This window comes from Myripristis murdjan, chromosome 21 (assembly GCF_902150065.1).
Source record: "Myripristis murdjan chromosome 21, fMyrMur1.1, whole genome shotgun sequence".
NCBI lineage: Eukaryota > Metazoa > Chordata > Actinopteri > Holocentriformes > Holocentridae > Myripristis > Myripristis murdjan.
The window spans coordinates 14,377,501-14,391,669 of NC_044000.1; the positions used below are offsets into that span (position 1 = coordinate 14,377,501).

At 43.0% G+C, this 14,169-nt stretch overlaps 1 protein-coding gene across 4 annotated transcripts in view; it reads right to left on the reverse strand.

Moving 5' to 3' along the window:
* The window catches only part of igf2bp2a (insulin-like growth factor 2 mRNA binding protein 2a), a 49,577-nt gene that overhangs the window by 815 nt on the left and 34,593 nt on the right, over positions 1 to 14,169 (reverse strand). For 3 of the 4 annotated variants that reach the window (XM_030081490.1, XM_030081492.1, XM_030081493.1), the window contains 10 exons: positions 12,729 to 12,863; positions 9,971 to 10,093; positions 7,725 to 7,860; positions 6,264 to 6,401; positions 5,106 to 5,174; positions 3,530 to 3,652; positions 2,919 to 2,993; positions 2,099 to 2,230; positions 1,790 to 1,903; positions 1 to 505 (listed from right to left, as the gene is read on the reverse strand). The exon at positions 1 to 505 is cut by the window's left edge and continues 815 nt beyond it. In XM_030081490.1, coding sequence (XP_029937350.1) covers positions 407 to 505; positions 1,790 to 1,903; positions 2,099 to 2,230; positions 2,919 to 2,993; positions 3,530 to 3,652; positions 5,106 to 5,174; positions 6,264 to 6,401; positions 7,725 to 7,860; positions 9,971 to 10,093; positions 12,729 to 12,863 — 1,144 coding nt within the window. In that variant the 3' untranslated portion in view covers positions 1 to 406. The remainder of the gene's footprint in view (positions 506 to 1,789; positions 1,904 to 2,098; positions 2,231 to 2,918; positions 2,994 to 3,529; positions 3,653 to 5,105; positions 5,175 to 6,263; positions 6,402 to 7,724; positions 7,861 to 9,970; positions 10,094 to 12,728; positions 12,864 to 14,169) is intronic. The other variant, XM_030081491.1, reaches the window with a different exon arrangement.

Here is a 14,169-nt window from a genome sequence, read left to right on the forward strand (position 1 = left end):
ATCCATCTGTTAGGCCTATGTTAGTCCAACTAAAGAGATAACGTTATGCAGGGCGACATAATATTTCCTGTTTTCCTTTTTTTTTTAACTGTGAAGACAACACATGCCCAATTCTCTGCCATTTTCCACCGTTCTTGGTGATTTTTTTTTTTTTTTCCATCTTTTTGTTTTGATTATATCAGCAAGATTTCTCCCCCGCTATCAACTCTCACAGGGCTGGCAGTGCACACTATGCCCTCAGCCTTTGGCTCTCACTCATTGCCCCCCAATGAAGTTCTTTGGTTTTGATCCCGGTGCTGCTGGTCTGCCCTGCATGTCCCCCTTGGCCTTGGCCTTTGTCTGGATAGGTCTCTGTCCGTTTGGGAGGGCTACATTCATTGGCTGGTGCCCGCTGGAGCCACCCGGGTCACTTGGAGTGCTGCGGTGGCACGGCGGCGCCCTGCTGGTGCTTCTGTTCCTGCTGTTTGACCTGCTGAATGATCTCCCGGATCTTCCTCTGTGCAGTCTGGGGGGAAGGAGTTCAACATCACACACATGAATAATGAGGCTGATATTATCACTCAGGATACACATGGTTCTGGTCCTCTGTTCTGATTGGCTGAGTCTGGTTTGATGCTGAGGTAAAACACAAAATACTTTTTATCCCATAAACTATGTGTATCATTCACTCATCAGCAGTTGTCCTGAATGTCCAACGGAAAGAAGGTTTGAATGGCATGGCTTCATGGAGAACAAAGGCTCCAAACACTGCAGCCATTTCAGGGAGGATGGATTTGACGGGAAACACACAGGAACAGCAAAACAGCAAAAAAAAGATATGAAAACATCTGTTTCAAATTCTCAAATCCTTTGTGCATCATAATCCAAGTCCTGACTCTCCATTCATACGTTCATTAAGTCCCAGCTCAGCGTGGCGACAGCTCCTGTGTAACCAATGAAGGAAAAAGACTCCTGGCCATTGAACAAGCCAGAGGCGGGTCTTGAGCTCGGGGATGTGCAGGCCAGTCATGCACGCAGGTGAACACGCACATGAACACAAGAGGCCTTTTCTGGAGGTTGTTTATTTAGCATTTCTTTAAGCAGGAGACCATTCGTTTGTGACATACGGAGCATAAGAATAGAGAACGGATGTTTTCACATGCTTTTTCCTGCTTGTTTTGTTGAAGTCACTGATCGACTCCAAGGTTACACTCTCCATAAGCCATGCAGTTAAAACCATTTTTTCTTTTTCCTTCTTGGACTTTCAAGACAACTCAGGGTGACTAAATTATTGAAAATATACAATTTTGGGTGAAATCTTCCTTTAAGCCCATTTATGTAATTAGTGACACCAAAGGTTCTTACTTGTTATTTAGCAACCATATTATTTAGTGACTGCTGAGGAGCTCTATTGCTTGGTGGAAGAATATTTAGTTATTATCATCACTGAATTATTACTGAGTAAAATATGATACAAATATGTCCCATATATATATATATATATATATATATATATACATACATACATTTGTCCAATATATTATCACCTAACCTTTTACAAGGATACTGGGCAATTTTGCACACACAATTTCCTTTGCCCCCCCGCCGCCAATCATGATCAGCTTTAACAGGTCATTTGAATGAATTTCCATTCCCTCCTCCCCTATTTTTGCAGTCGTGCATCAGAGCACACCCTAAAGCACCCACAGTTTGAAGCAGTGCTGCCTTTCTTTGCCTTTTACCAGCCCAGCCCCGCAGTTTTCATCTTAATTTTCCTTTTAGTCCACCAAATTAACCTTGTCCTGCATACCTGGCTGGCAAAGAAATGCCCACTGATTTTCACAAAGACCTCGTCGTTCTCGTCTGGAGTTTGGTCCCGCGGTACGATGACCTCAGCGCTCGTCAGGTTCTGCAGCTCGTTCACCTGTGACAGAGACAAAGGTCAGAGGTCAGTACTCGTGATCTGAAAACCACTGCCTCTCACCTCAGAGACTCACTGTTAATCCTCACTCAAAGACGAGGTGAGGGGAAGAAGGGGGACACTGATGTGATCCTCAAATCAAAGATGGACACCAATAACAGTAATCCAAACTATTCTCTGCCTTAACCATCAGCTCACCGTCTTGCCGCCTTTGCCGATGACCCTGCCGGCTGCAGTTGAGGGAACCTTGATATGCGTCTCCAGTTTGACCTCCTCCTTTGCCGTGAAGAAGTTCTCCTCCTTCAATTTCCCAAATATCCGGCCTTGGGCCTGGAATACAGAGGAGGGTATGAGGCAAGGAGAGACTGGGGAAAATGGGGACACACAGTGATCCACTGATGTTAACTCTGATTTATAGAAATATTTAAATAACATTACAATAAACCTAAAATGTAATGTTACAGCAGTGAAAGAGTTTCATTCAGAACAAAAAATATCCACCATAAAAATAAACAAATAAAAGTTGCTTACTCTAACAAAATGATTGCGAGCATGAAAATAAAGCACATGATTGGTTACTACTTAATCATCTCAAGGTTTAATAGTAAAATTAGAGATGGAACAATATGAAGTTTTGAGGCCAATACTGATATATCTGATATCTTTGCACCTGTAACAGCCGATATGAATTTTTGACCTGGAATACAACTGCAGGTGCGACAAAAGGCCGGGTTCGTTTATTTCTGTAGCTAATTTGACAGAAAAAGGGGTCTCAAAAATGCCAAATTTCACAATCAGCCACACATTGTCAGAGAAAATACTTTACGAACCGACACTGATTTTTGTTTTCACAGCTGATATCGGCTGACACTGACAGCCTGCTGATATATATTGGTCCATCTCTAGAAAAAAAAACATCTAATATTTGCTGTTTCAAGTAGTTTTCTCAAAAACGTACATCACTGTGGAATGAAAAAATGTCTATTAATGATGACTATACTCATACAGGTGTTTCTACCTTAAACTGAGCCTCTGGGGGTCCGGTAATGATGACCATCCTTTCAGTAACATCTGGGCTCTCTGCTGGGGCAATCTGATGGAGAGCAGGGCAGGGAGGGGAAGAGAGGAAGAGTTGGGTTACAAGAGATAAACAGAGGAGAGAAACAAGGAGGAAATGTGGGCGAAACAAGTCGTGCTAAAGGCTTTCCGCCTCTGTGGTCAGCTGATACAATTAACCACCGCATATTCTGAGAAGACCGCACCTCATGTCATGTTAGGAGAATTACCTGAGCAGCTGACACAAATTCCCAGAGAGGCTCGAGGGGTCTGGTGGAGATGCTCGGCTCCCTAGTCATCCGCTTGTTGACTGAAAAAACTAACATCCTCAAGTCGTGGTCCGGAGAGCGCGGCTGACTCAGGCAACACTGACCGCCAATTTGATAACATAACCTCAACACTTGATGACTGGCTCACAAGAATGCAACGCCTGTTGGCTCCTCTGAATCAAGCGCGCCCAGTGTGTTGATAAAAGGCTGCCTCGGAGAAGTTAATGCTATGCGTGCGGCGATAAACCGCGCGAGTCTCGCCCTGTTGTCTGAGTCAGCGGTCTGCAGAAGGTGATTAACCCACCTTGATGGAAGCTCCAGCGAAGCGGGCTAGTTGTTTGATATGCTGGCCCTTCTTGCCGATCATGGCCCCGACTGCCTGAGTTGGAATAAAGAGGTAGACCACCTCCTGTTCTGGAGCCTGCTGCTGAGAAATCGACCACACAGAGAGGCAGACGAGTGATTACACTTTCAATCACTCCAGCGCTCTTTGATATGCTTTGCCATAATCTATTCTTTTGAGCTCAGACGGTGGCAAACATGAATTAATTCAAACCAGGGCAGAGAATACATCCAGCACTGTTCAGAATCATTACAGAAAGCTTTGGGGGAGTTTGATGGGCCTTGCCAGATACTTGAACAGCTGCCAAAAATGATGACACCACATGCAAGGAAAGCTAAATTAAGCTTTCTTCGAGGGTTTACTTTTTGAGTCAACATCCAACTTTGGCCGTGGCTGAATGGAATATTTCCCATTAGGGCTGATGGTTCCCCGATGTTTTTGTTTTTCTTAGCATGGTAACACTCTAGGTTTATGAAGTGGATTTTTATGAGCCACAGGACAACACTGGACTGAAAAGTCCCCTTCCAGAAATATTTGTGGTGTACTGGTGACTCGGCAATGGGACACGAGAATTCCAGACTCACTGTCCGACCTAGACGCTGACTGAGAGGCTGTCATGGTCTGTTATTTATACCTTTTTCTATTTGCCTCTCTTATCTTACCATCTCTCTCTCTCTCTCTCTCTGCACTGTAGTAGCCTAAGTATTTGAGGAAGTGGAGTCGATGAATTTCACATCCCACACATTAGCCACTTGCAGAGTGAGGATTTTTAGCGAAAGGGAAAGAAAACTCAATACCTTGCCACTTAACCCCAGTACAATCTTTCCATCTAGACAGTTTCTGTGTGATTTGGCAAAGTTTCCAGTTAGCCTTCTGTCTTCCTGTACCCCAGTACAACGGAGCTGGGTGGATATCCTTTTGTGGAGTTTAAACTAAAAAATGTACAGATGAAAAACTCAAGAGCAACAGCTCTTTGCAAAAACAAAGACATGGATACATGACATAATCCTCAGCCCTCGGGAGCAGAGGTTTTGTTGGGAGTTACTCCCTGCCGAAGAACACTGTAGACTGTATCTGTCCATCCTCGAGGAGTGCAAACTCAGGGCTGTAAATAGTTCCAAATGAAACTCTTTGCCCCTGCGGGCTGTGGATTATGCTGGGTATGTGTGCCACTGTTTTTGGAAAGAGGTTTTGCTGTTGATTTTTTCACATTTATTTATTGCCATGCCGAGAAACAGGGAAGATCGTGGCAGGGTGGAAACCTCACCAAATCAGAGAAGAACTATCTGGACGGACAGACTGCACTACAGGGGTACTTAGGAAAATATTTTTTGTTCTGTGTTTTTTGGCGAACTCTTCCCTCTTTGGTGCAAGATGCAAAACAAAACAAAACAATAAAATCATGGCACATGGCATGAGGCTATTCTCAACTGTTCTACATAATTATCTGACGATGCAAACAAGGAGAGATGGGATGAGAAGTCACTGATCACGGAGACAACAGATGAGTGTAGAGTGCAGATCGTATGGGACATACTGAGTGCTGGTGGGGGATGGCACTTGCTGGAGGAACCCCGTATAGGCCACTGAGATGTGAAGAGTGACTCTGTAAGTGAGGTGACAAGCAGACTGGTCAGATGGCTCTCTCTCACACTCACACACACTCACACACACATACACACACACACACAGACAACACATGCTCTTATTAGGGGAATTTCAGGGCATAAACTCAGAATGATTCACACATTAATTTTCTTGACTCTCCAGCACGCAAATACATTCTCACACGCTGTCTCACACCACGCCGGTTTGCTCTAGCCAGGCAATGAGTAGAGACTTTGTTTTACAGACAAACTGACTCATCTCTAGAGGAGATGGGGGAATTCTGCTTGTTTTAAATTGTGTACAACATCATGTGGGAAGACCTGAGTCAAAGCGATGTTGGTTTTTTTTTCAAAAGCACTTTAGGAGCACCTGGTTTACCGCATGTCGTATTCCTGCTGGATGGGAACGAATTGCTCTTTGAAGTCACAAACTAATCCCACATGGATTTTGCATTGCTGTGCTTGATGGGCAAAACCTCCGGTAAAAAAAAAAAAAAAAAGTCATCCCAAAAGCAACTTTACTTGTGGTGTTATGCATTTTTTTATGATGCAGTGTAGAGAGAAAGGACAAACTTGGAGAAAGAGGGGGGATATAATGTGACAAAGGTCCTGGCCCAGATCCAAACCTCAGGACAATGTGCTTATATGGCACACGCCTTAGACCACTGTGTAATTCTGAATGCGGTTTGTTATTTATTAAATTTTTTTTTTCACCTTATATGGTTGTGTGGAGCAGAAGTACAGTGGCGGGTTAGTCCAGGGGTTTTCAAACTTTTTCATATTCCAGATTCCCAAAATGACTCATTATGCCACGGACCCCCTATTTGAAGTGATTTGTTCCTGGGAACGTGACATGACAAGATATTTTGGTTTGGGTTAAGTATGAAATGGTTTTGATGTCACACTTGAACACTGAGATTCCTAGCGGTGAGACAAAAATATAATGTTGAAAAAAAAAAAAATCAATTTCTAGTGAACTAACATGTAGCGAACTTAAACTAATTCTCATTTTCCTAAGGACCTCCTGAAAGCCCCTGGATCCCATTTTGAAAGCCACAGGGTGAGCCTGTTGAAATGAGATTACTCACTAAGAATGGGTTGTATCCTGCTGGCACCACAGGGGGCACTCCACCACGTGGTCCTGCAGCAGGGGGCAGCACCGACAGACCAGAGGAGAAGATGCCCAGGGCGTTCAGGTTCAAGCCCGGGATAAGGTTGGTTTGTTGCTGTTGGGGTGGAAGAAAAGCAACGGACATTAAGTTCAGTTAAGATCTAAAACGACTTTGCGAGAAACACAGAAACTAAATCGGGGCTTAATCTCACGGCACCTCATTTTCACAGAAAACACAAGTAAGAGTCTGTCTCTCACATCAACTGCAAGGTAAGAGTGGAAAATTTCATGCACCAGCGTTGGCTGAACTCATCTTTCACTATTATTAACTGCATTAGCTGCATTTGTATATTTGATTGCGTGACAAGCAAATTTCTACTTCATAGTTCATTCAACTTTTCTGCTCTCATGGCCGTGACGGACACGCGGTCGGTCTCCTTTCACTTCCCTTTTCCCAGAAGCTCTCCATGACGACTGTGTGTGTATGAGTGTGTGTGTGTGTGTGTGTGTGTGTGTGTAATATCCAAACTGTCACACTAGATGGCCCCACCCGCTTGCTGTAGACGTTGAGCGAGACAGGTGCCAAGACTGTGCACTAATGCTCACACCAACTAATGCAATCAAACTGCACGCTGCACGATACACCTCCATGCTTAACAGGACAAAAACTACAACTCCGTGTCAAATTAGCAATTAAAATGCACGTGCAGGCTGAGACCCTCACAGTCAAATTCATTCCCGAGCCTCTACAAGCCACCGCTGTTCATTACGAGGTGGGTGATCGCCGCGCTTGTGAATGTGATTGCTCTTTATCAGCGTTGATCCCTGTATTGCTGCAGTGCAACCAGGAGCACGGGTGAGTGTGATATCATCACCATCTCTCTTCCTCTATGGTTGACCTCCCTGGCTGCACCAACCAGTGATGTCATCAGGGCAGTGTGAAAGAGGAGCTGGGTGAGAGAGCGGCCTACAGATATCAGATGGATGCTGGGAAACGCAGTGTGTTACAGCAGGAACACAGACACACACACACACACACACACACACAGCGAGGGAAGGAGTGAGTCAGAGGCTCCGTATAAGCATCTGACTTGCGCACACACACACACACACACACACACGTAGACACAGACATGCTGTGCTGAAACACTCGAGTCACTGATGAGCTATTGAGTGATCGTTTACGGTGATCCATTTACCAAGCAGACAATGAGCGGCATGACTAAGGCTGGTGGTAACATGTATGAAAAGGAGGGCAATATTATCCCTGCTGTTCTGATAGCATTTCATCACCTCGCTCAGTGGTTCACCTGTCAGTCCGTATGAGTCAAGTTGAGATCATAGCCCCAAACACTGCACACACACACACACACACACACTTTAGGGCACATTCAACAGGCCTGCAGATGGTGACCGTAGCCTTCTTTGCTCAGCTTACATTTATAGCAGCAATGTCGTTTTCGTAGGCTTCCCTCAGCTTCCTCATGATCTCCACCTCGGCTTTACAACACGCCTCCATGCTGCCCTTCACCGTGATGGTCCTCTCTGGGTTGTAGATGGTTAAGTCTTGTAACCTGCAGAGCAGGATCACACATGTGCAGACACACACACACACACACACACACACACAGAGGAGAGTGTATGCAAGTGTGTATACAGAAAACAAGAATGCTCATATTGTCACAAGTCTGTCTCCAGTTCTGGTTTTAATCTCATTTCCATTCTTTTTAATTATTCACTGAAGTGAAACTGAAAGTTGTTGTAAAATTAGGGTACCTTGCTATAATACTGAGGATAAAAAAAGAAATCAAAAAGAAAACAGAAAGAAAGAAAAGGAAAAAGAAAGAAAGAAAGAAAGAAAGAAAGAAAGAAAGAAAGAAAGAAAGAAAAAAGAAAAGAAAAGAAAAGAAAAGAAAAAAGAAAAGAAAATGTAACACTTGGCAAGTTGCTGACTGGAGCAGATAAAGAAACACCTTTTGTGTTCCTGTGTTTTAAAAAATTAATAAAACTGACATTGTATCGACTAGATTCATTCACTCAGGTTCAGTATGCTGAAGACCGACTCAATAACAGATGCAGAAAAAAGGGGATGTGCATATTTAATAAGAGAAAACACTGCAGGAATTCCTGCCCATTGCTCTTAGCAACAATACAACAAGCAGTTCACTGGAAAAAGGCTTACGCAAGACATTTGGCCTGATCTCGTCAATTTTTGCGGAACAGCTTAATTAGGACTAAATCTGCTCAGATTTAACCACAGTTAGCTTCAATTAGGCAGCTCTGCGCAACTTTGAGCCGAGTGAAAAACTCCTGCCCTAAATGCCTCGACAGTCACTCTCACATTCGTCTGAAGGCACAGATCTTGACGATTTAGCAAGACCAGCAAATTTAATGCTCAGCGGCTCTGGTACTGTGTAAGAAATCTGGAATTTTTTTTTTTTTCTCAGCCTTTCAAGCACAAGAGGATCGTGCAGCATGTGAGCCGACCTTGGTACTGCGGAGTAAAAGAGCGCATCAGGTATATTCAAAACAAATCTTAGTAACAACCGATTGAACAGATTTCAATCTATCACTACATAATTCAAATAAGTGACTGTTCCATAAATCACTCAGGCTGGATGTTGTACAAAAGATAACACCTTTGTGCCGTTGAAGTGGAACCAATCTATTCTCTCCACCGTGCCAGTGGGTGTGGAGGACACTCCAAAAAAGATGCGCCTTCTAAGGAACAGAGCACAGCCATCAATACTAGATCTAAGCCTTTTGAGCTTCTCCTCAACAGGACTCTCTCTCTCTCTCTCTCCTCCTCCTCCTCTCTTCATCTCCCTCACCTCCTCCCTCACCTTCTCAAGGCTCATTACGTCCTCGTGGCGTATGGAGACAGAGCAATTCATTAGGCCCAAATGAACGAGGGTTGGGGAGCATGCTCCGTTAAATGGGGTGCAATCACCGCCCCTCTAATATGGTGTACTGGAGTGAAGGAGCTGTAATCAACTCTTTGCATTGGGTCTGTAATAACAGACCCAAGATAAGTGAAACCACATGCTTTGTGGCAAACGAGAACAGGTCTGGAGGAGAAAGGTGTGGCTGGCAGCACTATGAACAACATTTTGGTATCACTTCCTGTTATCTGTGTAACTAGTGATGGTTCATTGAAATATGATTGCAAAAGGCTAGTTATTTCTAAATTGTCTGATAGAGCATGGCAATATACTGACATTACATTGTGATATAAGACTAGATGTCATCTGGGATTTGGGGATTTAGTATAATATTGTGATATGGCATAATGAAATATTGTCTTTTTCCCTCCTTTTAAAGGCAGCATTACAGAAAAGGCAGGCATTTTGAATTCATCAACCTGTGCTAGCTGTTGTAACTGCTTGATCGTCATATCCACATGACTGATGACTGGTTATCGCTATCACACGGTATTTCATCAAAGCTATCACCATCTTTGATTTTGTCACCCGGACCCTGCTGTCTAAATTATAAAGGATTCAAAGCTTTGTTGTTGTTGTTGTTTTTTTTTTTTTTTTTTTGCTCTCGTGTGCGTGTGTGATTTTGCTGTCCTATGGCGCTATAGATTGCAGGCATGACTCTGCAGAAATACAGCGTGGAGCCACAGCGCCGTGGGCGTGTGTGAAAGGGAAAGACAGGGGAGAGGAGGGGGAGAGGACTTACGAGGAGATGGTAATCTTGGTCCCGGTCTCCTCCTCGATCTTCTTCAGGTTGCGGCCCTCCTTCCCAATCAGCCGGCCCACCAGGCTGTTGTGGGCCAGGATTTTCAGAGGGATTTCCTCCGTCCTACATGCAGACACACACACACACACACACACACACACACACACACACACACACACACACAGGTTAGGGGAAGTGATAGGGGTTAGGTTCCGCTGAGTGTCATTGATGTGGCATGAGGAATGTTATGGTGTGGTGGGATGAACAGTTTGGTATGTGGATAGCTGCCCAGCTGGGAGTGCTGCTGTAAGCACAGCGCGCTCTGTTACGACAGGAGCCCTTCGCTTAGTCGCTGGCAATGGACTGTCCGTGTGTTTATGTGTTGGAGAGCTTAAAGAAACAATTCACCCAAAATACAAAAAAAAAAAAAAAAGACGTTTTCCAATTTAACCCTAATGCAATCTGTCCGTCTAGATACTTTCTGTGTGATTTGCCGAGGTTTCCGGTGGGGTTTCCTGTTTCCCGGCGCCAACAACACAATGGGGCTGGATGGCTTTTCTTTTGTGGAGCTCAAATCATCATAAATTTACGTGTCAATAACTCAACAAACAACCACTTTTAAAAAAAAACAAAAAAAAAAAAAACAATGGCACAGATAAAGGCAAAGAGTTTTGTTGAGAACATTATCAAACTGCATATCCGTCCGTGCCCACAGAGTACAAATTGGATGTCGACTATGCCGGGTATCCATGTCATTGTTTTTGGAAGGAGCTGTTGCTGTTGAGTTTTTCACATGTAGGTTTTTGACAGTTTTCAGCAACACAGAAAATCCCCATTCAACAGCACTGTACTGGGGCGAAGGGAAAACAAAGGAGATTGCGGCAGACTGGAAACCATGCCAAATCACACAGAAACTATCAGAATGGACAGACTGTACTAGGTGTAAGTGGGAAATTCTCTCTCTCCATTTTTTTTTTTTTTTTGTATTTTAGCTGACTTCCTCCTTTAAGTGTGCACATGTCTGTGCAGGCTTTGATGTGCTGGGATATCATCACTTGTGGCGAGAGATATGGGCAAGACAATTTATGCATAATTTATATCTGTGCTTAGTGGGACAGTCGAGATGTGAGGGTGAATTAAGTTTGGGGTGGGGAAGGGTGGAGGGACACCAGATGCTGTGGGATTAGGGCTGGGTTGCAGGCTGGGTGGTGGGGAGGAGGAGGCGTGGGCTGAGTTATCAGGTTGGGGCATATTATAATCTGGAAGTATAGATCTGTGGTGCAGGGTGAAATTAGTTTGAGGTAAAGGGTGGGGCTGCTCAGGGAAATGTGCTGTGTTGTGGGTTTTCACTGGGTGTTGGGTCTGGTTAGACCCAGTCAAACTGCAGGGCGTGGGACGGCCGACTACAGTCGAAGGTGACAAGTTCATTTCTGCAGCTGTGGTCGCGGTGTGCGAGCGGTGTGGTGTACATTTCTGAGAGCGTGATTTATGATTTGATATGAAGGAGTGGATGGTGTTTACTGCCTGATTATCCATTTTTAGCCGTTCTTTTAGATTTAACAGAGAACACAGGACTCATTCAGAGCTATTGCCAATTTAGCTCTGCCTGCTAAGTTAAACATTTCCCCCAGTCACTCTGAAATGCAGGCCATACGCAGTGCAGCATAGGTGCCCTTTTTTTTTTTTTTTTTTTTTAAATTACATTTATTCATTTTTATCATTTAAAGTGCAAATCTGTGTCTGGTGTCAAACCTAGCTGGAATTATGGATTTTTTTTCTCTTTTCTTTGTTTTTAAAATACAAACTTTAGGCTGTTAAACCTATCTTTATTTATTTTATTTATTTTCTGCATTGTTTTAAAAGACACCATAGAGTAAAAAGTAAAAAGTAGGACAAAGTAGCCTGAAATCTTTTAAAAAGATTTAAAAAGATACTTTGTCTTTTTTTTTAATACAAAAGTAATGGTGTAAAACTAAGCTTGAAATGTGTGTTTATTTAGTCATTTATTTATTTAGCTCAGTAGGTAGTTATTTTAATTTATTTATTTTTTCACACATTTTTGTCATTTTTTAAAAAAAATAATCTGATGGTGTCAAACCACTGGGAGGTCTCTGAGTGACTGCACTGATGACAAAATCTCAGGTGATTTTGAAGTTGTTTTTTTGTATGGTACAATAATGAATGGCAGCAAACAGATTCCTCTGAAGGGAGTTTAAACAGCTGATATCTCCAGCTACACTGACTGTGTACAGAACCCACCAGGAATAATGTAAAGGAGGGCGACAACCTAGATACCTGTCATAAACAAAATGTCATAAAATGAAATTAAACTGTCATAAAAGAAATGAAAATATCAGAATAAAAAAATAACACCGGTATTATCCCTTAAAAGTAGGACATAATTCTCAGATCTAGCCGGAGCTTAAAGAGTTTAAAAGGTGCAGTGTCTTGTTAAAAGTGTTAAACTCAATTAGCGCTGATGTCCTGGTCTCTTTAAAAGCTAAGCTGCGATCACGTGTGAACATAGCCGGGTGTGTGCACATGTTTAATGTGTTAGTGGTGCAAGCTACAGAATAGACACTGAGATTAAAGGGTGTGCAGGGCAGGTTAAAGGATAAGATTATAGTCCTGCAGACATTACGGTTAATCTGCCTGTGTGTGTGCAGTGTAAGCACATGAGTGTGTGTGTGTGTGTGTGTGTGTGTGTGTGTGTGTGTGTGTGTGTGTGTCTATGCGCATATGCTGCATATGAGCTCACGTCTTGGTCTCGTTGGCTTCCTTCTGCATGATGTCCAGGATCATACGACAGGCGGAGGAGCAGCCCTCAGGAGTGGAGTGGATGGTGATGGGCTTCTCTGCTGCACCTGCATTTTCCTTTCGATGAATGTCTACCCTGAAGAGAGAGAGTGAGAGAGAGAGAGAGAGAGAGAGAGAGAGAGAGAGGGGGGGGGGGGGGAAGAGTAAAGTCAAATGTATTTATAAAGAGATTTAAAATGAACACCTTTTTCACAAAGTGGGTGCTAAAAAGAAGTCAAGGAAATTAAGTTTAAGTGGAGGGTTGTTAGAAATAAAGGCTGATAAAGACTAAGTCTTATAATGTTTTCACACCCTCCTGCTCTACACGCTGAAAGGAAAAGGCAATCACAGTGAATACCAGGCAGCCGTAAACATCCCTCTCCCCTTGAATGATGCTGTCACTATATGGACTAATCGCTTAAAAAATGTGTCATCTGATGTGCGTATCATGCAGATAAAGGTCTTTTTCATTGCTTTCATTTGTATGCTGTCACACATCATATCTTAGACGCCATCACTCCAATCTATTAACCCTATAAAGCCATTTGTATCATATATGATACACATTATCAAATAACACATTCTGTTTCAGTTTAATCAATACTTGACCAAAATACTGTTGTATACCTTTGCACACTTCCCCTGTTCACCCTGGACCATACCACTGGTACTTCAAGTACTGTCATATATGATACAACAGAAAAATCGTATGTAATAACATATTTTTTGATTTTTTTTTTTTTTTTTTTTTTTTTTTTTTTTTTTACATTTTGTTATAGGACTAAATAAAGGGTTCAATAAAAAAATGGAATTTTCTGCCAATTCTTTCATAGTTCAGGCTTTATAGGGTTAATTTGACCTGGCCTGATTGTAGATTAATCTTTTGAAATGCACAATAAAAGGTGCTAACTTGTCATCCCTCAAATTTTGTCAAAATCAGACCAGAAGTGTCTGAGATTTCATGTCTGAAATCAACACTGACAGAAAATGAAAGAGCAAAACAGAAGACATCCACAAAAACAGAACCAGGAGAGATCTTAGGGTCAGCTTCTGCTTCTGTGTCAAAATTGCTGCGCTGTGGATTTCTGTGCCTCCGGCAGCGCCTGTGGAGGCTGCCGGCGGAGCTTACGTGCACTTCTTAAAAAAATGTAACTGCATGTAGGGGGACGCTAGATCCCAAGACCTGTGATTGGTCCGCTAGACCACTTAGAGCTGCTTCTGTGTTTGTGAGTTGGTTTCCACTGAGAGAGAAGACAGCATAATGGAGATTGGTGTCTCTCTTCAACCATATACATTTTAATGCAAATACTTTCACCTAAGTAATTAGCAACTCATTTTAACCACAGGACTTTGACTGAAATATTCCTCCATAGTGCTGCTTCTTCTACCTAAGTAGAGGGCCA